Source organism: Callithrix jacchus, chromosome 2, assembly GCF_049354715.1.
Source record: "Callithrix jacchus isolate 240 chromosome 2, calJac240_pri, whole genome shotgun sequence".
Lineage (NCBI taxonomy): Eukaryota > Metazoa > Chordata > Mammalia > Primates > Cebidae > Callithrix > Callithrix jacchus.
In genome coordinates this window covers 12,859,072-12,887,063 of record NC_133503.1, presented here as the reverse complement: position 1 = coordinate 12,887,063, position 27,992 = coordinate 12,859,072, and the positions used below count along the sequence as shown (strand labels likewise).

The following is a 27,992-nucleotide window of genomic DNA, read 5'->3' as shown; positions in this document are numbered from 1 at the left end:
TTTTACACGCCTCGGATCCTGGGGATGTCAAGAGGTGGGTAGGCAGGTCAGACTAAACCGTCTTTGAGAATTATTTTTTCCATCAAAAAAATGGTGGAGAGGAGGACCCGCCCGTAGCCCCAGAATTCGCGCCTTCCCAGGACGCAATCGCAGAATAGGCGGCGGCGTGGACGCTCTGGCAAGCCGGCGTCCTCTCGTTGATTGCCCTCTCTCTGAAGCCATCACGGGCGCCGCCATCTTTCCTTCCTAGCTGGCAGTCACGTGAACAGCAAGTTCCAGGTCTCTAACTGCTGGCGGGAGGTGGGTTTGATCTCGGAGGGTTCCTGCAGCTACCGTGAATGTTTGGTTATTCCAGGCTCAGGAGAGCAGCCAAGAAAACAGAAGCTCTTGTTTCGTGGAGCTTAACGTTCTTTTTTTGAGACAGGATGTCGCTCTGTTGCCTAGGCTGAGTGCATCGGCGCGATCATAGCTCATTGCAGCCTCCAATTCCTGACCTCCAGTGATCCTCCACCCTCGGCCTCCCAAAGTGTTGGGATGTGATAGGCCTGAGCCACCGAGCCTGTCCTGAGCTTAACTTTCTATTGGGAGTAGGCAGTCAACAAACAAGATACATAAACAATATATATCAGTTAGACGGTGCTAAGTGCTATGGAGAAAAATATAGGAAAAAGGGAGGAGGTATGGTTTAATTTCATTTCTTTTTTTTTGAGACAGAGTCTCACTCTGTTGCCCAGGCTGGGGTGCAGTGGCGCGATCGCGGCTCACTGCAACCTTCACCTCCCGAGTTCAATCGATTCTCTTGCCTCAGCCTCCAAAGTAGATGGGATTACAGATGCACGCCACCACGCCCGGCTAATTTTCGTATTTTTAGTAAAGACAAGGTTTCACCATGTTGGCCAGGCTGGTTTCAAACTCCTGACGTCAGGTGATCCACCTGCCTTGGCCTCCCAAAGTATTGGGATTACAGGTGTGAGCCACCATGCTTGGCCAATTTCATTTCATTTATTTATTTAAAATATATTTCTATTTTTTAAATTTTTTGTGGAGACAGCGTCTTGCTATGTTGTCCAGGCTAATCTAACACTCCTGGGCTTAAGTGATTCTCCTGCCTTCGCCTCCCAAAGCATTGGTTCAATTTTAAATGGGATTGGCAAGGAAAATGTCACTAAGAAGATAATAACTGAGTCCTAAAGATCTAAAAGAGGTTCCGGGGTTGTCTGAGGAACAGCCCAGGGGCCCTCTCGGGGCATGTGCAGGAGGCGAGAAGAGAGATGTGGGGATGGAGATGCCACATTACAGGTGTGAGCCACTGTGCCTAGCATTCTGGGACGCTTCTAAGCAAAGAAGATGCTATTTTTATTTATTTATTTAGATACGAAGTCTTATTAATTAATTAATTAATTTATTTATTTAGATACTCAGTCGCCAAGGCTGGGGTACAGTGGCTCGATCTCAGCTCACTGCGACCTCCCCTCCCAGGGCTCAGGCAATCCTCCCACCTCAGCCTCCCCAGTATGTAGGATTACAGGCGTGCACTACCACCCCTGGCTATTTTTTTTTTTTTTTTTTTTTTTGCATTTTTAGTAGAAATACCAAGTTGGCCAGGCCGGTCTTAAACTCCTGACCTCAAGCCAGGAAATACTGTTAATATTTACATAAAGGTGGCTGGGCTCGGTGGCTCATGCCTGTAATTCCAGCACTTTGGAAGCCCAAGGCGGGTGGATCACGAGGTCAGGAGATCGAGACCATCCTGGCCAACATGATGAAACCCTGTCTCTACTAAAAATACAAAAATTAGCTGGGTGTGGTGGCTCACACCTGTAATCCCAGCTACTTGGGAGGCTGAGCCAGGAGAATTGCTTGAACTCGGGAGGCAGAGCTTGCAGTGAGCTGAGATCCCACCTTTGCAGTCCAGCCTGAGTGACAGAGTGAGACTCTGTCTCAAAAAAAATTTATGTCAAGGCATCAGGCATACGGGAGGACTGTAGTCAGTGAGTTAGGCCATCGTAAGTACAGATGTGGCTGTTGCCTTTTACTTGGAGAAAGGCATGCTACTGGAGAGTTATGAAAGATGGTACCCATCAGGAATGGGTATTAAACAGCGTCCCTGTAGCTACTCAGTTGAGGACAGACTTTAGGGACAAGCGCAGAAGTGGGAAAACCAGTTAGGGGCTATTGTGAAAACACGGAAGAAGTGGCTGTGGCTTGCACTCGGGTGGTCAAACGTGGTCGCAGACATCGTAACTTGAGAGTGGGGGCCAAAGGAATTGCCTATGGTTTGGATGCTGGGTTTAAGATATTCTGGTATAATCCCAGGTTTCCGGGCTGAGCGGCAGGAGAGAGGAGAGGACCACAAGAGGAGCAGGTGGCGGGAGTTTGAGTATTTGGTTTTGGACATACCAAGTTTGAGCTGCCCATTTGATGTCCAAGCAGATTGTAGTAGAGGGGCTGCCGTGGTTCATGCCTATAATCTCAACACTTTAGAAGGCGGAGGTGAGTGGATCACATGAGGTCGGGAGTTCAAGACCAGCCTGGCCAACATGGCGAAACCCCATCTCTACTAAAAATACAAAAATTAGCTGGGTGTGGTGGCAGGCACCTGTAATCCCAGCTGCTGGAGTGGCTGAGGCAGGAGAATCGCTTGAACTGGGGAGGCAGAGGTTGCAGTGAGCTGAGATCACGCCACTGCACTCCAGCCTGGGCGACAGTGTGATTCCCTCTCATAACAACAAAAGATGGTATTAGAGTGTTGGCTATCCAGTCTGAAGTTCAGGGTAGAGGTCTGGGCGGGAGGCACACCCTTGGGGGCACTATTATATAGATGGGATTAAAACTGAGATTGGGCCGGGCGCAGTGGTTTATGTCTGTAATCCCAACATTTGGGAGGGCGAGGTGGGAGGATTACTTGAGTCCAGGAGTTCAAGACCAGCCTGGGCAACATAGTGAGAACCTGTCTCTACAAAAAATAAAAAATTAGCTGGGCATGGGTGCATGTGCCTGTAGCCACTCAGGAGGCTGAGTCAGGAGGATTGCTTGAGCCCAGGAGATAGAGGTTGTTGTGAGCTATGATGGTGCCACTATATTTCTAGGTGACAGAGTGAGACCAAGTCTCAAATATAAATAAATAAATAAAAACAGAAAAATAATTGAACTAAGAGACCGATGAGGTCGTGAAAGGAGAGTGGATATAAGTGTGTTTTTTTCAATGATTATGCTATGAGTGTTTTTTTTCTCAATGATTATGCTATGAGTGTTTTTTTTCTCAATGATTATGCTATGAGTGTTTTTTTCTCAATGATTCCGCCATGGGTATTTTTCTTTAAGACAGTCTCGCTCTGTCACCCAGGCTGGAGTGCACTGGTGGGATCTTGGCTCACCGCAATCTCTGGCTCCCTGGTTCAAGCGATTCTCCCACCCCAGCCTCTCGAGTAGCTGGGACTACTCAGCCTCTCAAGTAGCTGGGACAGGTGTGTGCCACCACGCCCAGCCAATTTTTGTATTTTTCATAGAGACGGGGTTACACCATAGATGTCTCGATCTATTGACCACATGATCTGCCCACCTTGACCTCCTAAAGTGTTGGGATCACAGGTGTGAGCCACTGCGCCCAGCCAAGGGAGTGGGGACAAGTGTTGAAAAGAGTCTGAAGACTGAGCTTCACTCCTCAGTAGCGCTTCCATGCCACCATGGCCTCTTGGCTGGTCCTACAACACCCACGAGTGCTCCAAGGTTAACATGAGAGATGAGGAAGAACCAGCAGAGCCGACGGAGCGAGAGGAATTTGGGATCTGAGAGGCCAAGTGAGGAAAGTGTTCTAAGGGGAAGGCAATTGGTCAAATAACGCTGGTAGGTTAGTAAAATGAAGACTGGAACAGAGGCCATTGCATTGACCGGAAAAAGTGAGAGTTGGGCCGGGCCCGGTGGCTCACGCTTGTAATCCCAGCACTTTGGGAGGCCGAGGCGGGTGGATCACGAGGTCAAGAGATGGAGACCATCCTGGTCAACAAGGTGAAACCCCATCTCTACTAAAAATACAAAAACTTAGATGGGCATGGTGGCGCGTGCCTGTTATCCCAGCTTCTCAGGAGGCTGAGGCAGCAGAATTGCCTGAACCCAGGAGGCGGAGGTTGCGGTGAGCTGAGATCGCGCCATTGCACTCCAGCCTGGGTAACAAAAGCGAAACTCGGTCTCAAAAAAAAAAAAAAAAAAAGAAAGAAAAGAAAAAGGGTTATCAACTTTGGGGGCCAGGAAATTGAAAAAGAAAGGGCCAGGTGTGGTGGCTCACGCCTGCAATCCCAGTGCTTTGGGAGGCTGAGGCTGGTGGATCACCTGAGGTTGGGAGTTCGAGACCAGCCTGGCTAATATGGTGAAACCCCATTTTTACTTAAAAATACAAAAATTAGCCGCGCGGTGGCTCACGCCTGTAATCCCAGCACTTCAGGAGGCCGAGGTGGGTGGATCACGAGGTCAAGAGATTGAGACCATGCTGGCCAACATGGTGAAACGCTGTCTCTACTAAAAATACAAAAATTAGCTGGGCATGGTGATGGGGTTCTGTAATCCCAGCTGCTCAGGAGGCTGAGACAGGAGAATTGCTTGAACCCGTGAGGGGGAGGTTGCGGTGAGCCCAGATCGCACAACTGCACTCTCTACCCTGGGCCACAAAGCAACACTCCGTCTCAAAAAAGAGAAATAGAAAGAGATGAAAGGAAAGGATTATAAAGAGAGCTCGGATAGGCAACTAATATAAGGAGGGTTTTTTTGTATGGTTTTTAGTTTTGAGGTTGTTTTTTTGGGGACAGAGTCTTGCTTTGTCACCCAGGCTGGAGTGCAGTGGCACAATCTCAACTCACTGCAACCTTACCTCCTGGGATTGAAGTGGTTCTTCTGCCTCAGCCTCCCAAGTAGCTGGGACTACAGGCACTTGCCGCCAAGCCCGGCTAAAAGTTTTGTATTTTTAATAGAGGTGGGGTTTCACCATATTGGTCAAGCTGGTCTGGAATTCCCGACCTCAGGTGACCCGCTCACCTTGGCCGCCCAAGGTGATTACAGGTGTGAGCCACCATGCCTGGCTAGTTTTTTTTTTTTTTTTACAGAGTCTTGCTCTTTCTCACCCAGGTGGGAGTGCCTCAGCCTCAGCCTCCCAAGTAGCTGAGATTACAGGAGTGCACCACCATGCCCAGCTACTTTTTTGTATTTTTAGTGGAGACGGGGTTTCACCATGTTGGCCAGGCTGGTCTCAAACTCCTGACCTCAAGTGATCCTCCTGCCTAGGCCTCCCGAAGTGCTGGGATTACAGGTGTGAGCCACTGCCCCGGGCCTTTTCTTTCTTTAAAGCAAGAGAAATAAAGCATATTTGCATATCCATGGGAAGGATCCAGTGGAAAGAAAGGTTGGGAGCTACTGCAAAAGTGGCAGGTGGACCTTAGCTGGGTGTTCGATTCATTTGTTCCTCATAACTGGAGGGAGGGCAGAGCAAAGGGCACTGACGTGTGTAGGTAGGTGATGGGTGATGGGTGCGGAGGGGCTGTTAGGATCTCTCTGGATGACTTCTGTTATTTTTTTAAGACAGAGTTTCTTTTCTTTTTTGAGACAGAATTTCACTCTGTTTGAACAGACTGGAGTGCAATGGCACGATCTTGGCTCACTGCAACCTCCACCTCCTGGGTTCAAGTGATTCTCCTGCCTCAGCCTCGAGTAGCTGGGATTACAGGCATGCACCACCATGCTCAGCTAATTTTGTATTTTTAGTACAGACAGGGTTTCACCAGGTTGGTCAGGCTGGTCTCGAACTCCTGACCTCATGATCTGCCCGTCTCTGCCTCCCAAATACCTGCAGCATTCTTGATGGGACCTTCACCAGATACCCACCTATGAGTACTTGTCATAGGGCCCTTGGGGGTAGGGTTGGTGTTTTTCTTTTGGACCTCAGCTGCAGCCGGGTGCTTTTATCACACTCCCTGGGGTCATTATCATGGTCTCTGCAAAGCCCGTCAGTTGTCCAAACCTTTTTGTTTTGTTTGAAGGATTTTGGTTTATTCGTTTGTTTTTTGGAGACGGAGTTTCACTCTTGTTGTCCAGGCTGGAGTGCAGTGGTTCGATCTCAGCCCACTGCAACCTCTACCTCCAGGGTTCAAGCAATTCTCCTGCCTGAGCCTCACAAGTAGCTGGGATTACAGGTGTGTGCCACCAGGCCCGACTAATTTTTAGTACTTTTAAGTAGAGATGGGGTTTCAGCATGTTGGCCAGGATGGTCTTGAACTCCAGACCTCAGGTGATCCTCCCACCTCAGCCTCCCAAAGTGTTGGGATTACAGGTGTGGGCCACCATGCCCAGCCGGCTTCTGTTTTCTTAATGAAATGGGAAGCTGGGCAGTGAGCCCAGAGTGAGAATGGCGGAAAACGCATTGGAGTATTGGAGGGAGGGGTAAGGATTTGCATCTAGGGGTGTGGGAACATGAATGGACCAGACAGATGTTGGGGGAATGCTGGGCAGCATTAAGAGCCCACTTGGGGCTGCGCGTGGTAGCTCATGCCTGTAATCCCAGCACTCTGGGAGGCCGAGGAGGGCAGATCACCTGAGGCCAGGAGTTCAAGACCAGTCTGGCCAACATGGCAAAACACCATTTCTAGTCTGTACTAAAAATACAAAAATTAGCTGGGCATGGTAGTGCTCTGTTGCCCAGGCTGGAGTGCAGTGGCGTGATCTTGGCTCACTGCAACCTCTGTCTCCTGGGTTCAAGCGATTCTCCTGCCTCAGCCTCCTGAGTAGTAGCTGGGACTACTGGTGTGTGCCACCACATCCAGCTAATTTTTTTTATTTTTAGTAGAGACAGGGTTTCACCATGTTGGCCAGGCTGGTCTTGAACCCCTGATCTCAGGTGATCTACCCACCTCGACCTCCCAAAGTGCTGGGATTACAGGTGTGAGCCACCGAGCCGGGGTGGTTGAATGTTTTCTCTGGACACATTCAGTCGCTTGGGACAAGCTGAATGAGTTTACCAGGTCTTGGTTTTGCCAGACAGGTACAAAGAGAGGGCAGGCCGGTACGGTGGCTGACACCTGTAATCCCACCACCTTGGGAGGCCGAGGTGAATAGATCACTAGAGGTCAGGAGTTTGAGACCAGCCTGGCCAACATGGTGAAACCCCATGTCTACTAAAAATACAAAAATTAGCCAGGCGTGGTGGCAGGTGCCTGTAGTCTCAGCTACTTTGGGGGGTGAGGCGGGAGAATTGCTTGAACTCAGGAGGCAGAGGTTACAGTGAGCTGCGATTGCGCACTACACTACAGCCTGGGCGACAGAGCAAGACTCTGTCTTGAAGAAGAAAAAAAAAGAAGGGAAATGAAGATGCTGGGGAGGGACTGTTGGGGAAGAAGGGGAGAGTGGAAAGGGGGTAGGACGGATGAACCGGCATCCAGTCAGGTAGAGAACGGTTGGGCTCAGGCATGACAAAGACTTTCTCCTTGTCTGAACTGCAGTCAGTCTCCTCTGGGTACTCCTCCCTTTTTTTTTTTAAGACGGAGTCTAGCTCTGTCACCCAGGCTGGAATGCAGCAGCGAGATCTCAGCCTACTGCAACTTTCCGGGTTCAAGCAATTCTCCTGCCTCAGCCTCCCAAGTAGCTGGGATTATAGGCACCTGCCACCATGCCTAGCTAATCTTTACATTTTTAGTAGAGATGGGGTTTCACTGTGCTGGCCAGGCTGGTCTCGAACTCCTGACCTTGTGATCCATCTGCCTCGGCCTCCCAAAGTGCTGGGATTACAAGCATGAGCCACCGCACCTGGCCTCTTTTTAAAAAAAAAAAAAAAAAAAAAACAGACCCTCACTCTGTCGCCCAGGTTGTAGTACAGTGGCATGATCTCGGCTCACTGCAACTTTCATGTCCCAGGTTCAAAGGGATTGTCCTGCCTCAGCCTCCTGAGTAGCTTGGATTTTTTTTTTTTGAGACGGAGTTTCGCTGCTGTTACCCAGACTGGAGTGCAATGGCACGATCTTGGCTCACCGCAACCTCTGCCTCCTGGGTTCAAGCAATTCTCCTGCCTCAGCCTCTCGAGTAGCTGGGATTACAGGTGCCCACCACCATGCCCAGCTAATTTTTGTATTTTTAGTAGAGACGCAGTTTCACCTTGTTGACCAGGACGGTCTTGATCTCTTGACCTCGTGATCCACCCGCCTTGGCCTCCCAAAGTGCTGGGATTACAGGCGTGAGCCACTGCGCCTGGCCGTAGCTGGGATTACAGGCACCCACCACCACGTCCAGCTGGTTTTTGTATTTTTAGTAGAGGCTGGGTTTTGCCATGTTGGCCCGGCTGGTCTGGAAATCTTGACCTCAGGGGATCCACCCACCTCGGCCTCCCGAAGTGCTGGATGACAGGCGTGAGCCACCGCTCCCGGCCTGGGTCCTCTTCTTGACTGGGTCTCCCTGTTGTGTTCTGCTCCCCACATCCCACCGCCTTTCCAGGCCTGCCTTGCCTGGTGTAGAGAGAGTCCCTTACCTTTGGTATTTGATCACCCTGTGCTGATTTCTGGGAAAATTCCCTACCCTCGATCGGTCTCCTCTTGGTAATTCTTCCATTGTCTCCCCTTCACTCCCCTTCTGCTAGTCGGCTGTAAACCCCCAACTGCATTTGCTGTGTTTGGAGTTGAGTCTGAATTCTTCCCTACTGCCAGTCATTTTATTTTATTTTGCTGGTTTTTCTTTTCCTTCCTTTCTTCCCTCCCTCCCTCCCTTCCTCTCTTTCTTTCTATTCTTCCTTTTTTCCCTCCCTCCCTCTCTTTCCTTCCTTCCTTCCTTTTTTTTTTTTGAGGTAGAGTCTCACTGTGTCACCCAGGCTGGAGTGCAGTGGTGAGATCTCGGCTCACTGCAACCTCCACCTCCCAGGTTCAAGTGATTCTCCCACCTCAGCCTCCTGAGTAGCTGGGACTACAGGCGCCTGCCACTGCACCCAGGTAATTTTTTATTTTTAGTAGAGATGCGGTTTCCCCATGTTGGTCAGGCTGGTCTCGAACTCCTAACCTCAAGTGATCTACCTGCTTTGGCCTCCCAAAGTGCTGAGATTACAGGCGTGAGCCAACATGCCTTGCCTGCCTCCCTCCCTCCCTCCCTCCCTTCCTTTTCTTTCTTTTTTTTTTTTGAGATAAGGTCTTGCTCTATCACCCAGACTGGTGTGCAGCCATAGGATCATAGCTCACCGCAGCCTCTATCCTCCTACTTCAGCCTCCTGAGTAGCTGGGACTTCAGGTGTGCCTGCGTCACTACGCCCAGTTGAGTAAAAAAAAATATATATATATATACATATTAGAGACAGTGTATTCTGTGTTGCCCAGGTTGGTCTCGAACTCCTGGCTTCAAATGACCCTTCTGCCTCATCCTCCTGAAGTGCTGGGATTACAGGTGCAAGCCACTACAGCTTGCCATAGTCTTTTGTTGTTCGTTTGAGATAGGGTCTCACTCTGCCACCCAGGCAGGAGTGCAGTGGCACTATCATAGCTCACTCAACCTCCTGGGATCAAGGGACCTTCCAGCTTCAGCCTCCTGAGTAGCTGGGACAAGAGGCAGGTGCCATCATGCCTAATTATTTTATCTTATTTTGTAGAGATGGGGTCCCACTATATTGCCCAGGCTGGTCTGGAGCTTTTGGGCTCAAGTGATCCCCCTGCTTCAGCCTTCCAAAGTGCTGAGATTACAGGAGGGAGCCTCTGCACCCAGTTTCTCGTCACCATCTAGTGTGACTCGTGCCAGTCAAACTAGTCCTGAATAAAGTCTGCCTTGCTGTTTTAACAAGCGTCAGGTTTTTTCTTCAACAAGTGCAGTAGAAGAGGCGAACTGAAGAGGAGGGCTGCAGTCGCTGACGAAGACAAGGTCCAGAGCAAAACTACAGAGTAACAGGGTAAGGTGGAGGGTGAGATTTACGGAAGCAGAGTTCAGTGATGGACAGGTCAGCCTAGGCCAGGGAGTGCTTATAACCGATGCTGAAAAAAAAAATTTTTTTTTGAGATAGAGTCGAATTCTGTTGCCCAGGGTGGAGTAAAAAAATATATATACATATCAGAGACAGTGTATTCTGTGTTGCCCAGGCTGGTCTCGAACCCCTGGCCTCAAATCGCAGTGGTGCGATCTCAGCTCACTGCAACCTCCGCCTCCTGGGTTCAAGCGATTCTTCTGTCTCAGCCTCCCAAGTAGCTGGGACTACAGGCACACGCTTGAGTTCAGGAGCTCCAGAGAAGCCTGGGCAACATGGCGAAACCCGGTATCTACAAAATAGGAAAAAATTAGCCAGGTGTGGTGGTGTGTCCCTGTGTAGTTCCAGGCACTTGGGAGGCTGAGGCAGGAGGATGCGTGAGCTGAAAAGGCTGAAGTTGCAGTGAAGGGAGATCAAGCCACTGCACTCCAGCCTGTGTAATAGTCCCTGGATCAAAAAAAAAAAAAAAAAAAGGTACAGTCTCCAAGCTTCAATTTCCTAATCTGAAAAATTGAAATAATAGTGGGTACCAGCCAGGTGCAGTGGCTCATGCCTGTCATCCTAGCACTTTAGGAGGCGAGGTGGGTGAATCACCTGAGGTCAGGAGTTCAAGACCAGCCTGGCCATCAGGGTGAAACCCCATCTTAAAAAAAAAAAAAAAAAGAAAGAACTGTGGTACCTACCTCGGAGAGTGGCTACTTTAAAGCAGTGGTGCTATTTGGAAGGGATAATGTATCGAACCTTTAGGTGTTGTTCTAAAGTGCTTAGGCCGGGCGCCGTGTGTGGCACAACCCTGTAAATCCCAGCAGATCACCTGAGGTCGGGAGTTTAAGACCAGCCTGACCAACATGGAGAAATCCCGTCTTTACTAAAAGTACAAAATTAGTCAGGCGTGGTGGCACATGCCTGTAATCCCAGCTACTTGGGAGGCTGTGGCAGAAGAATCGCTTGAACCCAGGAGGCGGAGGTTGTGGTGAGCCGAGATGGCACCATTTCGCTCCAGCCTAGGCCACAAGAGCAAACTCTATATCAAAAAAATAAGATAAAGCCTATTAGCTCACTGAACTCACAGCAACCTTAGGAGGGAGGTTCGAGTCTGTGCTTATTTTTCACCTGAGGACGCGTTGACAGGCGGTACTGCTGTTGATGGATCTGTAAAGAGTGAAGGAGTCTCAGTTCTCAGTAGGGTTCACAGCCTCTAGGATTTCTGCTGGAGGTGAGAACACTACAGGGAGGTAGGAAAGCGGGCATCAGACGGAGCAAAGCGACCCTGGACCCACATCGGTGGCCAATGGCTCCCTCCGGTGGCCGAAGCGAAGAGCGCAGCTGGATCGGTCGCAAGGAAGGATCCCCGCAGGGGTGAGGGGCGAGGCTGGGACCCGCGGAGGTTCTAGGGCTTTGCGAGGTTGGAGGACTAGGACTCCAGAAATCCCGAACTAAGGGGGCCGGAGTCCCCGTGACGCACCTGGCCCAGGTGTGGCAGCCTCGCCCACCTTCCGGCCGCCTTCGGCAGTCCTCACACGCCCACTTTAGCGGGGTGGCAGCTCCCGGCACCTAGGAGCTGGGACTGGGATCCGGCCCCGCGGCGTTGATTCTGTGCACCAAAATGCTGGAGGCTCCGACACCCGCTGCGCACGCCCTGTCGGAGACGCCAGTCTTCAGGGAGACCCAGACTGCAGGGCAATCCCCGTGCGCACGTGGAGCTGGAACTGGAACCTGACAGGCGGGGGGAACGCAGAGGGGGCGGAGCTTCCCCGGGCGCGCCCACGGGGCGGGGCCGGGGACCGGGACCAATGGCGCGCGCGTGCTGGTGGGGGTGGGGACAGGCTCCGGGCCTGGCATCCCGGTAGCCGCGGCTGTCTTTTCCGGCCCGCGTCCGCTCTGCGCCCGAGGCGGAGCCCCCCAGCCTCGCGGGAATCGCTCCGAGCGCTGCGTCCTGCGGGTGGGTGAGTGAGTGCCCCGCGGCCCACCGAGCTGTGGGGTGCACCTGGCCGGGAGGGAGATCCTGGCCCCCTTGCACCCCAGCAGGCGCAAAGGAGCAGGAGCCCGGGTAGGGGGAGGAGGACCCGGGGACCTTGAGTTGCTCGGTGGGAGCCGGCCAGTGTTTCTGTTTTCCTAGTCGAGGGGTGCGTTTGGGTTGGTAGAGTTTGGAGTGGGGATGGGAGGAATCTGGAGAGGCTCGTTTGGATGGGAGGAATCTGAGGAGGCTAAAGAGAGGAGGAGGGAGTTTGAGATGGATTGAGGGAGAGGATTGACGGAGGGTGGGGCTTTGGAAGAGTTGGAAGTTTCTTGCTGCCTGTGGGTGCAGTGATTGCATGGGGGCCTTGGTAGGGGCAGCTCAGGACACTGAAGGAGGAGACGGGGAAGGCTCTCCTGCCCGTAACTTACTTCCCTTTTGGGAGATTTGCTTCCTCTTGCAATGCTAGTTAAGGAGGGAGAGGCTGGAGAAGCCTGTGCCGTCAGAGAAACTTTGCCTTTCCAGACCTGGTGCCATCCCTACTGTCAGGAACATAAGGGAAGGGGTGGCCCCCAGCAGCCGGGAGGGGCTCTGAAACCCCTGCTGATGGGTTTGGGGTACCACTTCTCTGTGGAGGAGTGGCTGGTATCATTTGCAGCCTCACTGGCTCTTTTGAGTTGCTGGTAAGCAGGGTGTGAGGGCGTTCCTGTTTACTTGAGGTACTCTTTTTTTGTTTCTTTCTTGAGACAGGGTCTCACTCTCCCAGCCAGGCTGGATTGCAGTGGCTCAATCTGGGCTCATTGCAGCCCTGTGCCTCCAGGGTTCAAGCAATTCTCCTGCCTCAGTCTCCAGCTTCAATGACAAGCGTGCACCTTCACGCCTGGCTTTTTTTTTTTTTTTTGAGACAGAGTCTCACTCTGTTGCCCAGGCTGGAGTGCAGTGGTACAGTGTTGGCTCACTGCAACCTGTGCCTCCTGGGTTCAAGCGATTCTCCTGCCTCAGTCTCCCAAGTAGCCAAGACTACAGGCGTAAGCCACCACACCAGGCTAATTTCTGTATTTTTAGTAGAGATGGGGTTTTCACCATTTGACCAGGCTGGTCTCCAACTCCTGACCTCAGGTGATCCACCCACCTCCTTCTCCCAAAGTGCTGGGATTACAGGTGTGAACCACTGAGCCCAGCCAATTTTTGTGTTTTTAGTAGTGAGCAGCTCTCTCTTTTGGGGAGGCTTCTGGGTGTTTGGTTAGTGGTGTTTGTGGGTGGGTGGGCTCTACAGATCTGCTTTTGATGCAACATAATCTCCTTTGCAGGTCACCTAACCCGTTTGTGGTTTCCTCTGCCTGTGCTCAGCCATGGCCAGTGAGAGCTCGCCTCTGCTGGCCTACCGGCTCCTAGGGGAGGAGGGGGCTGCCCTCCCTGCTAATGGGGCTGGGGGTCCTGGAGGGGCGTCTGCCCGGAAGCTGTCCACCTTCCTGGGTGTGGTGGTGCCCACTGTCCTGTCCATGTTTAGCATAGTTGTTTTTCTGAGGATTGGTGAGTGGGCCCTGGACAAGGAGGACTGAGGGGACATGATGGGGAGGGGTGGGACTGGGATGACATTAGGAAGCGGCCCTGGGAGAAGCGGGTGGCTGAAGGGCTTGGGGAGGGCTCCCTGTGAGCTTGCATTTAGTTCCACCTTGGACGGCTGCGGACCCAGTGGGTGGGGGATTTGGGGTGTGGGTCCCCATGACCTGACTTGCTGCTCCTGCCTCAGGGTTCGTGGTGGGTCACGCTGGGCTGCTGCAGGCCCTGGCTATGCTCCTCGTTGCCTACTTCATCCTGGCACTCACCGTCCTCTCTGTCTGTGCCATCGCCACCAATGGAGCCGTGCAGGGGGGCGGAGCCTACTGTATCCTCCAACATCAATGGACTGGGGTCTGGGCTGGGGCCTGGGCTGTTCTGCCTGCTAGGGAGGGTGGGGAAGGGGTCATTACCTTTGTTGGCTCAGGAGCATGACAAGTGATTTTTTTTTTTTTTTGAGACGGAGTTTTGCTCTCGTTACCCAGGCTGGAGTGCAATGGCGCGATCTCGGCTCACCGCAACCTCCGCCTCCTGGGTTCAGGCAATTCTCCTACCTCAGCCTGAGTAGCTGGGATTACAGGTGTGCTCCACCACGCCCAGCTAATTTTTTGTATTTTTAGTAGAGATGGGGTTTCACCATGTTGACCAGGATGGTCTCGATCTCTTGACCTCGTGATCCACCCGCCTCGGCCTCCCAAAGTGCTGGGATTACAGGCTTGAGCCACTGCGCCCGGCCTTTTTTTTTTTTTTCATTCTTAACATTTTTTTTAGGCTGGGTGTGGTGGTTCATGCCTGTAATCCCAGCACTTTGGGAGGCCCAGGTGGGAGGATCACTTGAGGCCAGTCGTTTGAGACCATCCTGGCCAACATGGTGAAACTCCGTCTCCACTAAAAATGCAAAAATTAGCTGGGCATGGTGGCATCTGCCTGTGATTCCAGCTACTTGGGAGGCTAAGGCAGGAGAATCGCTTGAAGCAGCTACTTGGGAGGTGGAGGTTGCAGTGTGCCAAGATCGCATCACTGCACTCCAACCTGGGCAACAGAGCAAGACTCTGACTCCCAGGCTGGAGTGCAGTGGCGCTATCATAGCTCACTGCAGTCTCGACTTCCTGGGCTTAAGTGATCCTCCTGCCTCAGCCTCCTGAGTAGTTGGCATGTACCACCACCCCTGTTTAATTTTTAATTTTTTTTTTGAGATGGAGTTTCGCTGTTGTTACCCAGACTGGAATGCAATGACATGATCTCAGCTCACTGCAACCTCCGCCTCCTGGGTTCAAGCAATTCTCCTGCCTCAGCCTCCTGAGTAGCTGGGACTACAGGCGCGCCACCACCATGCCCAGCTAATTTTTGTATTTTTAGTAGAGACGGGGTTTCACCTTGTTGACCAGGATGGTCTCGATCTCTTGACCTCGTGATCCACCTGCCTCGGCCTCCCAAAGTGCTGGGATTATAGGCGTGAACCACCGCTCCTGGCCAATTTTTAAATTTTTATTTTTTGAGACAGAGGTTCGTTCTGTCGCCAGACTGGAGTGCAATGCGCTCTCTCGGCTCATTACAACCTCTGCCTCCCAGGTTCAAGTGATTCTTCTGCCTCAGCCTCCCGAGTATAGCTGGGACTACAGGTGAGCGCCACCACGCCCAGCTAATTTTTGTATTTGTAGTAGAGATGAGGTTTTACCATGTTGACCAGGATGATCTTGATCTCTTGACCTGGTGATCCGCCTGCCTTGGCCTCCCAAAGTGTTGGGATTACAGGCGTGAGCCACCACGCCAGGCCAATTTTTAATTTTTTTTGTTGAGAGGGAGTCTTGCTATGTTTCCCGGGCTGGTCTTGAATTCCTGGCCTCAAGTGATCCTCCCGCCTCAGCCTCCCAAAATGCTGGGATTACAGGCATCAGCCACTGTGCCTGGCAGGGCAAGTTTTAATGAATGTGCAGCAGGCAGGCTGGTATAGTGAAGATCAATATTGCCCTACACGTTAATGTCAGTTTCTAGTCTAACAATCTTGCCTGTTAGGCAGTGATTTTTTTTTTGAGACAGAGTCTCGCTCTGTCGCCAGGCTGGAATGCGGTAGGGTTTTACCACGTTGGCTAGGATGGTCTCGACTTCTTCATCTCGTGATCCACCCGCCTCGGCCTCTCAGAGTGCTGGGATTACAGGCATGAGCCACCGAGCCTGGCCTAGGCAGTGATTGTTTTACAGATGCAGAAAGTGTCACTCACAGGGTATGAGCGACTTGTGCAAAGCCGCATGGCTGGGGACTGGCTGCACTCGGGTGAAGTGCTTCGAGCTGTGGCGCCTTCCTCACGCCCGTTTCAGTGTTTTTCCTTAATGCTCACCCCTGCTTCCACTTTCAGTCATGATCAGCCGGACACTGGGGCCCGAGGTCGGCGGCAGCATTGGCCTCATGTTCTACCTGGCTAACGTCTGTGGCTGTGCTGTCTCCCTGCTGGGGCTGGTGGAGTCTGTGCTTGACGTCTTTGGGGCCGGTCTGTGCTTTGTCCACTCTGGGCATTTCTGCGGGTTTGCAGGGTCTGGGAGTGTGCGATCATGAAGGAGAAGGTCCTCTCTAGAAGGGCAGAGTGAGCCATTACCTTGGCTTTCCGGAGCTCCTGCTGTGTGGCCAGCATCATGCAAGAGATGTGACATCCGATATTGTCCTTGCCTGGGGGAGATAACCAGTGGGAGAGACTGGGCTGAGATTCTTGAAATTGACGAGACTACCAGGGAGCGCTAAGATGCTGAGTTAGAGCTGAGAGGGAAGTGGGGAAGGTGGTCTCTCTGACAGCAGGTGGGCAGAGTGGGGCTTGTCTTGCTTTTGGGTCATGGTTGGGACTGGGTCCCTTCTTTTTTTTTTTTTTTTTTTTTTCAGATGGAGTCTCGCTTTGTTGCCCAGGCTCGAGTGCAGTGGCACTATCTCTACTCACTGCAACCTCTGCCTCCCGGCTTCAAGCGATTCTCCTGCCTTAACCTCCTGAGCAGCAGAGATTACAGGCACCCACCACCACGCCTGGCTATTTTTTGTATTTTTAGTAGAGACAGGGTTTCCCATGTTGGCCAGGCTGGCCTTGAACTCCTGATCTCAAGTGATCTACCTGCCTCGGCCTCTCAAAGTGCTGAGATTACAGGCATGAGCCATGGCGCTCGGTCCCCCTTTTTTTTTCTTGAGACAAGGTCTCACTCTGTCATCCAGGCTGGAGTGCAGTGGTACGATCTTGGAGCAATGCAACTTCTGCCTCCCAGGCTGAAGCGATTCTCCCACCTCAGCCTCCCAGTAGCTGGGAATATAGGCACACATCACCATGCCTGGCTAATTTTTGCAGTTTTTGTGGGGTTGGGGTTTTGCAGTGTTGCCCAGGCTGGTCTTAAACTCCTGGACTCAAGCAATCCTCCCACCTTGGCCTCCCAAAATGCTGGAATTGCAGGCATGAGCCACCCACCATGCCCGGCCGGTGGAGTGCCTCAGGATCAGGCCTTCTAACTCTGTCCCTACCTCTCTCCAGATGCCACAGGGCCCAGTGGCCTCCAAGTCCTGCCCCAGGGCTACGGCTGGAACCTGCTGTATGGCTCCCTGCTGCTGGGCCTTGTGGGAGGGGTCTGTACCCTGGGAGCCGACCTCTACGCCCGTGCCTCATTTCTTACATTCCTGCTGGTCTCTGGCTCCCTGACCTCCGTGCTCATCAGCTTCGTGGCTGTGGGGCCGAGGAACATCCCCTTGACTCCTCGGCCTGGCCGCAATGGCTCCTCCCTGCCGCCTCGATTTGGCCACTTCACTGGCTTCAACAGCAGTACGCTGAAGGACAACTTAGGCGGTGAGCGAGGCACTGTGGTGGCCGGGATCTCGGGGTGAGGAGTGGGCAGGCATTGGGGCCGGACCCTTAGAATCCCTGGATGAATAGAGGTGTCAGAGGGAATGTGGGGCAGGAGGTCTGGAGCGCAGAACAATGCAGCTTCATTCAGGCCTGTCCAGTGTGTGTTTGGCCTTTGGGGCAGGAGGGAGCTCACAAGACAGTCCCTGTTTTAGAGGGACTAGCTGGGGAGAGATGTGTATTCAGGAATCAGTTCAATAGCACAGTAAGGCCCAGCATGACTTAAACAGATCAGGATCGCCCAGGAGTGGAGAGAAGGGACACCTGACTATGGGCTGGGAAGGGCAGGAGCCGTGGAGCTGGAGGTGGCCTGAGATGGATGGGTGGGGGATTCAGCCAGGAGCTGAGAGCAGGGAGGGAAGGCATCTCAGGAAAGAGCTTGAGACTGGGCATGGTGGCTCGGGCCTGTGATCCCAGCATTCCGGGAGGCCAAGGCAGGAGGATCACCTGAGGTCAGGAGTTTGAGACTGGCCTGGCCAACCCTGTCTCTACTAAAAATACAAAAATTATCTCAGTCAACATTCTTGGGAAGAAAAAGAAAAAAAGATACAAAAATTAGCTGGGCACAGTGGCAGGCACCTGTAGTCCTAGATATTCGGGAGGCTGAGGCAGAATTGCTTAAACCCAGGAGGCAGAGGCTGCAGTGAGCCAAGAATTCGCCACTGCACTGCAGCCTGGGTGACAAGAGGGAGACTCCGTCTCCAAATAATAATAATAATAAAATACAAAAATTAGCCAGATGTGGTGGCACATGCCTGTAGTCCCAGCTACTCAGGAGGCTGAGGCATGAGAATCACTTGAACTCGGGACGGGGAGGCTGCAGTGAGCTGAGATCGCCACCTCTGCACTCCAGCCTGAGCTTCAGAACAAGACTCTGTCTCAAAACAGTAAATAGGCCAGGTGCAGTGGCTCACGCCTGTAATCCCAGCACTTTGGGAGGCTGAGGAGGGTGGATCACCTGATGCCAGGAGTTTGAGACCAGCCTGACCAACATGGTGAAACCTCATCTGTACTAAAAATATAAAAATTAGCCAGGTGTGCTGGTGGGCACCTGTAATCCCAGCTACTTGGGAGGCTGAGGAAGGAGAATCACTTGAACCCAGGAGGTGGAGGTTGCAATGAGCCGAGATCATACCATTGCACTCCAACCTGGGTGATAGAGTGAGACTCCGTCTCAAAATAAATAAATAAATAAAAATTAAAAAGTTAGATGGGCATGGTAGAGCACACCGGTAGTCCCAGCCACTTGACAGGCTTGAGCCCAGGAGGTAGAGGCTGCAGTGAGCTACGATGGTACCATTGCAATCCAACCTGGGTGACAGAGCGAGACCATGTCTCTAAAAAAATATATAAATAAATAATAAATAAAAAAGTGTGGATTAGGGCCTGGAGGGAGGAATATCAGAGTGTTTTGGGGATGTGGCAATGTGTCTGGCTGACCCAAGGCCAGTGCAGGGGCAGGCTGGGGTCTTGGTGAGGGCAGTCAGGGGAGGCGGTGGGGGGCTGTGGAATGTGTGGAAAGGGTGGCTGAGAGGCCTGGATCCCTGAGGGGGATGCTGATGTCCTCTCCCTCCTGGGAGCATCCTCCTAGCTGGCTATGCTGAGGACTATACCACGGGAGCCATGATGAATTTTGCCAGCGTCTTTGCTGTCCTCTTCAACGGCTGTACAGGCATCATGGCTGGGGCCAACATGTCAGGTGACAGTTCCTGCCTACGGCCTGCTGGGGGTGTGGGGCTGCCACCATGAGGGACCCAGGGGGACAGTGGGAGGGCTGACCTTGCCCCTTCTGCTCCCCTCCCCACAGGGGAGCTGAAGGACCCCAGCCGGGCCATCCCGCTGGGCACGATCATCGCCGTCGCCTACACCCTCTTCGTCTATGTCCTGCTTTTCTTCCTCTCCAGCTTCACCTGTGACAGGTATCTAGGGAGGGATGGGGGTGGAGGCTCAAGCAAGGTTGCTGCACCTGGGCCACCAAGGGAAACACAGGCTGAGGGATTGGGGAGCAGAAATCCAGCTTGTTGGGATGGAGGGAAAATAGGGGAAGGTTGGCCACTGGGGATTGATAGCATGTAGCCAGAGGCTGCCATGGACCTGGTACTGTGGCAGGCACTTAGCTTGGGAGCGAGAGTGGGCAATGGCTTTCTACGAAGTTTGCATTTCCATAAATATTTGGCCTCTTGTGCATATACCATTAGGTGTGACAGTCGGGTGCGGCGGCTCACACCTGTAATCACGGCACTTTGGGAGGCTGAGGCAGGAGGATCACTGAAGCCCAGTAGTTCCAGACTAGCCTGGGCAACATAGCAAGACCTTCTCAAATACAAAAATTAGTCAGGTGTGATGGCACCTGCTTGTAGTCCTAGCTACTTGGGAGGCTGAGATGGGAGAACTGCTTGAGCCCAAGAGGCCTAGGCTGCAGTGAGCTATGAATGCAGCACTGCACTGCAGCCTGGGGGTTGGAGTGAGACCTTGTCTCTTAAAAAAACAAGAAAGGAGCAGGCTCGGTGGCTCATGCCTGCAATCCCAGCACGTTGGGAGGCTAAGGTGAGTGAATCACTTGAGGTCAGGAGTTTGAGACCAGCCTCGCCAACATGGTGAAACCCTGTCTCTACTACAAAAGCAAAAAATTAGCCAGGTGTGTTGGTGGGCACCTGTAATCCGAGCTGCTCAGGAGGCTGAGGCAGGAGAATCACTAGAACCCGGGAGGCAGAGGTTGTGGTGAGTGGAGATCGAGCTACTACACTCCAGCCTGGGCAACAAAAGTGCAACTCAGTCTCAAAAAAAAAAAAAAAGAGATTACAGCTTTTCAGAAACAAAAGAAAAATAAAAACTAAAAAAAAAAAAAAAAAAGAGAGAGAAAGGAAGGACCACTGAGTGATTAAATCCAAGGCTGCCCAATGAATACCAGGCATATCCCTTTAGCACATTTGATATCTGAGTCTGATCCTTAAGATCAGGGCTGGGGGTTTTCCCATCCTTTGAGCATGATCCTCCGCATCCTCCTTTCCCTCCCTCCTAGGACCCTGCTGCAGGAGGACTATGGGTTCTTCCGCGCCATCAGCCTGTGGCCCCCGCTGGTGTTGATTGGAATCTATGCCACTGCACTCTCGGCGTCCATGAGCTCGCTCATCGGTGCCTCCCGCATCCTCCATGCCCTGGCCCGGGACGACCTCTTTGGTGGGTTCTCTGCCTCCTTGCTGGTTCGGAGCATGCCCTCCCGGGTCCCTTCTGTGTACCCAGTAGGCCCCGGCTGATGTGTCTGCTATGGATTCTGTTTTTCTAGGAGTGATCTTGGCGCCGGCCAAGGTTGTGTCCCGAGGGGGAAACCCCTGGGGAGCTGTACTGTATTCTTGGGGCCTGGTGCAGGTGAGACTTCTTCAACGGGCCCTTTCCTCACCCCACCAGCTGGCAGGATGGGGGTGCAGTTAGATGCAGGTTGGGAGACAAATGCAAAGGCAAATGCATTTGCACTTGGGGTGCACTGGTACTCTGCAGGTTTCACTGGCACTTTGTGGGGTTCACCAGCACTTTACAGGGTTCACTGGCACCCTGGGGGGGGTTGCTGGCACTTTCTGGGGTACACTGGCATTTTGCAGGCTTCACTGACACTTTATGGGGTACACTAGTATTTTTCAGAGTTCACTGGTACTTGGTGGGGTACCCCAGCACTTTGAGGAGTTTGCTGGCACTCTGGGATGTACCAACACTTTGTAGGGGTTTGTTGATACTTTGGAGGTTCAGTGGCTCTCTGTGGGGGTGCACTGCTATTCTCTGGGGTTCATTGACACTTTAGGGGGTGCACTGGCACTTTGGAGGGCTCACTGGCACTTTCCAGCATTCATTGACACTTTGGGGTACACTGGCACTTTCTGGGGCTCACTGACACTTTGGGGGTATACTGGCACCTTTGGGGGTTGACACTTTTGGGGCATACTGGCACTTTGCAGGGTTCACTAGCACTTTCTGGGGCTCATTGACACTTTGGGGGTACACTGGCAGTCTTTGGGATGCACTGGCACTTTGGAAGTATGCCGGCACTTTGGATCAACGGCATACCTCTTGGCCCCTGCCCAGCTGGTGCTTCTGGCGGGGAAGCTGAACACGATAGCAGCCGTAGTCACCGTCTTCTACCTAGTGGCCTATGCCGCCGTGGACCTGTCCTGCCTGAGCCTGGAGTGGGCCTCGGCCCCCAACTTCCGGTGAGAGACTCAGAGGCCTGTGTGCCTGGAGAGGGAGAGAAGAAGGAAGGAATGGGAAAATGCAGAGGACTCTGGCCCAGGTGTGGGGCTGGGGACTGCAGCCTGGCACGAGACTGACCCTGAGTTTCGGTCCCTCCTCCCCTCCGTGTCCGCAGCCCCACCTTCAGCCTGTTCTCCTGGCATACCTGCCTGCTGGGGGTGGCCTCCTGCCTGCTCATGATGTTCCTCATCAGCCCCGGCGCAGCCGGGGGCTCCCTGCTCCTCATGGGCCTGCTGGCTGCGCTGCTCACTGCGCGAGGAGGCCCCAGCAGCTGGGGCTATGTCAGTCAGGCCTTGCTCTTCCACCAGGTACGGGGAGCGGGTGGCGGTGGGTGGGGGAGAGGGAGGCAGTCAGGGAACCTCTTCTCCCTCCCTTCAGCTGGAGTTGGTGTTCCCATCCAAGAGGTGCCAAACGGGGCTGTGTGTTTGATCTTGCCACTTCCCCACCGCCTCCCACTGTACCCAGGTGCGTAAGTATCTGCTCCGGCTGGATGTCCGGAAGGACCACGTGAAGTTCTGGCGGCCCCAGCTGTTGCTGCTGGTGGGGAACCCCAGGGGCGCCCTGCCTCTGCTGCGACTGGCCAACCAGCTTAAGAAGGGGGGGCTTTACGTGCTGGGCCACGTCACCTTGGGAGACCTCGGTGAGCTGCCCTCCCACTCATTCACTCACTCACATCCTTCTCTTACCTTACCTCTTTTTTTTTTGAGACAGAGTCTCGCTCTGTTGCCCAAGCTGGAGTGCAGTGGGACGATCTTGGCTCACTGCAACCTCCACCTCCCGGGTTCAATCGATTCTCCTGCCTTAGCCTCCTGAGCTGGGATATAGGTGCACACCACCATGCCTGGCTAGTTTTTGTATTTTTAGTAGAGATGGGGTTTCACCATGTTGGCCAAGTTGGTCTCTAACTCCTGACCTCAAGTGATCTGCCCACCTTGGCCTCCCAAAGTGCTGAGATTGTAGGCAAGAGCCACCATGGCCAGTCCCCCTCCCCCCACTTTTTTTGAGACAAGGTCTTGCTCTATCACCCAGGCTGGAGGGCAGGGGTGCCATCATAGCTCACTGCAGCCTCAACTTCTTGGGCTCAAGCGATCCTCCTGCCTCAGCCTCCTAAGTAGCTGGGACTACAGGTGTGTGCCACCAGACCTGGCTACTTCGTAGAGATGAGGTCTCTTTATGTTTCCCAGGCTGGTCCACAACTCCTGGCTCAAGCAGCCCTTGCACCTTGGCCTCCCAAAGTGCAGGGATTACAGGCATGAGCCATGACACCAGCCCCTTTTATCTCCTCCCTAGGGAATTCTCCAAGCAGCCCTAGCCCTGACCAGGCTCATGTGTGATTTGGACTCCAGGAGACATTGAACTTGGCTGACACTGGCTGCCTTCCTTTCCTTATCTTCTGTGTAGACTCCCTGCCCTCGGACCCAGTACAGCCTCAGTATGGGGCATGGCTGAGCCTGGTGGACCGGGCCCAGGTGAAGGCTTTTGTGGATCTAACCCTCTCACCCTCCGTGCGCCAGGGGGCTCAGCATCTGCTGCGAATCTCGGGCCTCGGTGAGATGCTCCTCCCTGGATGCCCTCAGCCTTCCCCTGTGGCTACTTCAAATCCCCGCGCCCCTCCCCTAGAGAGTCAGCCACAGATTGCAAACTGCAAAAGGACCTTATAGTGGAGAGCAGATAAGACAGTCTCAAAGATAATAGCCGCAGACAGTGTGCGATAAGGTCTCCTAGGAGATGCTGGGGACTAGCAATGGGGTGGGCGATGCCATTGCGGTTTTTTTCCTTCCCTTTTTTTTTTGAGACGGAGTCTCACTTTTTCTTGCCCAGGCTGGAGTGGTGCAGTGGTGCGATCTCGGCTCACTGCATCCTCCGCCTTCCGGGTTCTAGTGATTCTCCTGTCTTAGGCTCCCGAGTAGGGAGTATGCTACACTTGTGTGCTACCATGCCCAGCTAATTTTTGTATTTTGAGTAGAGGTGAGGTTTCACCATGTTGCCCAGGCTGGTCTTGAGCTCCTGACCTCAGGTGATCCACCCGCCTTGGCCTCCCAAAGTGCTGGGATTACAGGCATCTGCCACTGTGTCTGGCCTTTCTTTTTTTTCTGACCCCAAAATTGAGGCATAGGCACTGAAGAGTATATTCTGAGGGACAATGGAGCATTATTTGAATCTCCAGCTGCCTCAGCAAATCAGATGGTTGTTTTGTTTTTTTCTTTTTTGAGACGGAGTTTCGATCTTGTTGCCCAGGCCGGAGTGCAATGGTTTGATCTCGGCTCACCGAAATCTCTACCTCCCAGCTCCAAGGAATTCTCCTGCCTCAGCCTCCTGAGTGGCTGGGATTACAGACATGTCCCACCACTCCTGGCCAATTTCATATTTTTAGTAGAGACGGGGTTTCTCCATGTTGGTCAGGGTGGTCTTGAACTCCCGACCTCAGGTGATCTGTCCTCCTTGGCCTCCCAAAGTGCTGGGATTACAGACGTGAACCACTGCACCCGGCCCCCAGATGGTTTTTAGCCACCAGCGTTCAGAGGAAGGCAGGCCAGCCACTATATAGCCAGCAAAGGTTTTGTGGAGAGATGGTGATTCAGCCAGGCTTTGAAAGGGGTTGGGAAGTAGATGTAACATGCCCCGCCCCCCACCCCCAAGCCACCAAGGATGCCAGAGGCTGTGTGGGGCTGACGCTTGCGGATGGAGCGGTGAATTCTCAGCTTTTAGTGCTGAGGCCGCCAGGGTCATCCATGCTCAGTCACTGCCTTATCCTTTAATCGTGGACCAGCGCCTGTCACCAAAGCGCTTGCTTCCTTCTCTATTCAGAGTCTGGCTGCAGTTCAACTGTGTTGGACATTGCCCGGTTCAGTGAAAATCAGACCCTGGGAGATACTCAGGAGGGGGCGTGACTAGTTTATTTCGCAAGATCAGCTGGAGTTCATACCTGCTGAGATGTTTTAGGGTGTTGGCAAGCATCACTGACCCATAGAGCATCTGAGAGCCTTGTCTTCACCTTTTGTGCAGAGACCACTATGCTCATGAAATTTATCCCGTGGAAGATATTAGGTCGGTGCAAAAGCAGTTGTGGTTTTTGCCCTTATTTTTGGACAGGGTCTCACTTTGTCACCCAGGCCGGAGTGCAGTGGTTTGATCTCAGCTCACTGCAGCCTCTGCTTCCCAGGTTTAAGTGATTCTCCCATCTCCGTCTCCTGAGTAGCTGGGACTGCAGGTGCACGCCAGCACGCTGGCTAATTTTCATATATTTTTGGTAGAGATGGGGTTTTGCCACGTTGCCCAGGCTGGTCTCAAACTTCTGACCTCAGGTGATCCGCCTGCCTCAGCCTCCCAAAGTGCTGGGATTACAGGCATGAACCACCGCACTGGCCTGTTTTTGCCATTTTAGTGGGGAAAAAAATGCAATTACTTTTGCATCGACCTACTCCAATAAAAGGGAAAGTATTTCCTTTAAATGGTGGATTATCCTGTCATAGAGAATTTGATTTATGGGTTGAGCAATGTTTGTTTCATGAGAAGGGGTCTTAGAAGAGGTCTCTGAGTCTCCCTGTAAAGTCAGCCTGGTTCAAGGGGGGGAATTACCTGATTCCACATGGGTCATTCAAAAATTAAGGAACAGGAGCTTGTTGGCAGGGACTTGGGGCGTTGTGGTTGGCACATGCCCAGCTTGGTGTCTCAGAGTGTGGCCTCTCATGCTGGGTGGAGGCAGCGTGTGTTGACCTACCTGCCCCAGTACCTACCAGCTGTGAGCCTGTGGGCGAGTGACTTCATCGCTTAGTGCTTCGGGCTCCTTATCAGTAAAAAGAGGAGACTAAATAGTACCTACCTCATAGCATTGCTTCAAGGTTCAAATGAGTTAAAATACAAAGTGCTTTCCACAGGACACAGCCCCTGGTAAGCGGATACCAGGCTATACCACCACGATTAGGGTTTTGCAGTAATAGAAACATACTAGGGAGCCCTGGTTCATTTTTTTTCCTTTTTTTAATTGAGATGGAGTCTCGCTCTGTTGTCCAGGCTGGAGTACAGTGGTGCGATCTCGCCTCACTGTAACCTCCACCTTCAGAGTTCAGGCAATTCTCATATTTCAGCCTCTTGAGTATAACTGGGATCATAGGTACCCGCCACAATGCCCTGTTCATTTTTGTATTTTAATTTTTTTTGAGACGGAGTTTCACTTTAGTTGCCCAGGCTGGAGTGCAATGGTGGGATCTCGGCTCACCACAACCTCCGCCTCCTGGGTTCAAGCAATTCTCCTGCCTCAGCCTCCTGAGTAGCTGGGATTACAGGCATGCGCCACCATGCCCAGTTAATTTTGTATTTTTAGTAGAGATGGGGTTTCTCCATGTTGGTCAGGCTGGTCTCAAACTGCTGACCTCAGGTGATTTGCCCATCTCAACCTCCAAAAGTGCTGGGATTACAGGTGTGAGCTACCGTGCCCAGCCTAACTTTTGTATTTTTAGTAGAGATGGGGTTTCACCTTTTTGGCCAGGCTGGTCTCAAACTCCTGACCTCGGGTGATCTGTGTGCCTCAGCTTCCCAAAATGCTGGGATTACAGGTGTGAGCCACCGTGCCCGGCCCGGTCCATTTTCTCATCTTCCCCTAGCAGGGTCTGGGGTGCTGTTCCCCCCGGGGATTCAGGCCATGAACTTGTCTGATCAGGGTGTCTGGTTTGAATGACGGAGTTTGACTCGAATCTCCTACCATGAAAATCTGCCCTGCTAGAAGCTGGGTGCAGACAGTGTCCTGCTCTCCCGATAGAATTGGAGTGCTCATTCGTGGCAAGCATCCTAATGCGAACTTTGTCTGTTTAAGTGGAGGAGATTAGTCACCGAGATAATAAAATAAGTGCATGTGAAAGTGTTTAGGAAAAATGAAAAGTCATTATGCAAATGTGCAGAATGTTGCTGTAAGAGCCTGTACACAGTGGGAATGTCATAGTTTATGGCTGACACATACTGCTGTCAGCGTGTGGGAGCGTGATGTAAACTTAGCCTGTGAGCCTGACTCCTGTCTGTTCCTGCCTCCCCCTCTCTGCCCTCAGGTGGCATGAAGCCCAACACGCTGGTCCTGGGTTTCTACGATGACGCCCCACCACAGGACCATTTCTTGACGGATCCGGCTTTCTCCGAGCCTGTGGACAGCACCAGGGAGGGTGGTTCCCCGGCTCTCAGCACACTGTTCCCTCCTCCCCGGGCTCCTGGGAGCCCCCGGGCTCTCAGTCCCCAGGACTATGTGGCCACGGTGGCTGATGCCCTCAAGATGAACAAGAATGTGGTGCTAGCCCGGGCCAGTGGGGCCTTGCCTCCAGAGCGGCTGAGCCGGGGGTCCGGGGGCACCTCTCAGCTGCACCACGTAGATGTGTGGCCCCTCAACCTGCTGCGGCCCCGGGGTGGGCCCGGCTACGTGGATGTCTGTGGCCTCTTCCTGCTGCAGATGGCAACCATCTTGGGCATGGTGCCTGCTTGGCACAGTGCCCGGCTCCGGATCTTCCTGTGCCTGGGGCCTCAGGAGGCGCCTGGGGCGGCCGAGGGGCGGCTGCGGGTGCTGCTGAGCCAACTGCGGATCCGGGCTGAGGTGCAGGAGGTGGTGTGGGGTGAGGGGGCTGAGGCTGGGGAACCCGAGGCAGAGGAGGAAGGGGACTTTGTGAACAGTAGGCAGGGAGACATGGAGGCAGAGGCCCTGGCACGCAGCGCCAACGCCCTGGTTCGGGCCCAGCAGGGGCGTGGCACGGGAGGAGGGCCGGGTGGGCCGGAGGGTGGGGATGCCGAGGGCCCCACCACAGCCCTCACCTTCCTGTACTTGCCTCGGCCGCCCGCCGACCCTGCCCGCTACCCCCGCTACCTGGCGCTACTGGAGACTCTAAGCCGAGACTTGGGCCCCACACTGCTGGTTCACGGTGTCACCCCGGTCACCTGCACTGATCTCTGATGCCCCTGCCTCCAGGGCTGGGTAGAGAGGGCCCAGGCAGGCAGCCCATCCTGAACCTTAGAAGAGGAGGAGGGAAGCACTGTGTCCTGTGGCCCTGCCCCTCGGGACCTGGATCCCAGGGGAGGATTTGAGGGGGTTCTGGGCTTGGGTGTCACACCCACCTCCTTTGGCAGAGGGACCCCAGCACAGTAACTCCGGGCGGGCATCCCCACCATGCAGGGGAGGGAGTCCGCAGCCTCCCTTCACTGGTGCCTTGATGCTAGGGGCTGGCCCTCCGAACTCTCGGCTACCTCAGTTTCCTCATCCTGGCCAGACTCAGTGGCCCACTGGGGTGGTGATGTTTTCATTCTGTTTTATTTTTCTAACTCTGCTGACCATGAATAAAAGACCAAAACACTACAGGCTGGCTGAGCCGCGCTGGTGGGTAGGTGAGAGGGAGGGGGTGGGAAAGGAGAGCTCTGCAGAGGG

General features: G+C 53.2%; 1 protein-coding gene across 5 annotated transcripts; it reads left to right on the top strand.

Annotated features, from left to right (window-relative positions):
- Positions 1–9: 9 nt before the first annotated feature.
- SLC12A9 (solute carrier family 12 member 9) lies at positions 10–27,923 on the top strand. Of its 5 annotated transcripts, none has more exons than XM_078355793.1 (14): positions 11,786–11,909; positions 13,235–13,457; positions 13,678–13,812; positions 15,842–15,973; positions 16,988–17,296; positions 18,945–19,052; positions 19,161–19,272; positions 20,376–20,533; positions 20,640–20,722; positions 21,431–21,555; positions 21,711–21,903; positions 22,061–22,235; positions 22,997–23,143; positions 26,638–27,923. In XM_078355793.1, the coding sequence occupies exons 2-14, from the start codon at positions 13,277–13,279 to the stop codon at positions 27,522–27,524; spliced, it is 2,745 nt and encodes a 914-aa protein (XP_078211919.1). In that variant the 5' UTR covers positions 11,786–11,909; positions 13,235–13,276; the 3' UTR covers positions 27,525–27,923. The 5 variants fall into 5 exon arrangements, with proteins under 5 accessions (XP_078211928.1, XP_078211919.1, XP_035136725.1 ...); XM_035280834.3 differs by having other exon boundaries at positions 11,786–11,913; XM_078355799.1 differs by lacking the exon at positions 13,235–13,457.
- The last annotated feature ends 69 nt before the right edge of the window (positions 27,924–27,992 follow it).

Excerpts from the sequence above, each read along its gene's own strand:
- SLC12A9 (XM_078355793.1), top strand. The coding sequence starts at position 13,277 with ATGGCCAGTGAGAGCTCGCCTCTGCTGGCCTACCGGCTCCTAGGGGAG. Across the intron at positions 20,723-21,430 it reads ATTCTTGGGGCCTGGTGCAG|CTGGTGCTTCTGGCGGGGAA; the intron begins GTGAGACTTCTT and ends GCCCCTGCCCAG. Across the intron at positions 22,236-22,996 it reads CGTCACCTTGGGAGACCTCG|ACTCCCTGCCCTCGGACCCA; the intron begins GTGAGCTGCCCT and ends TCTTCTGTGTAG.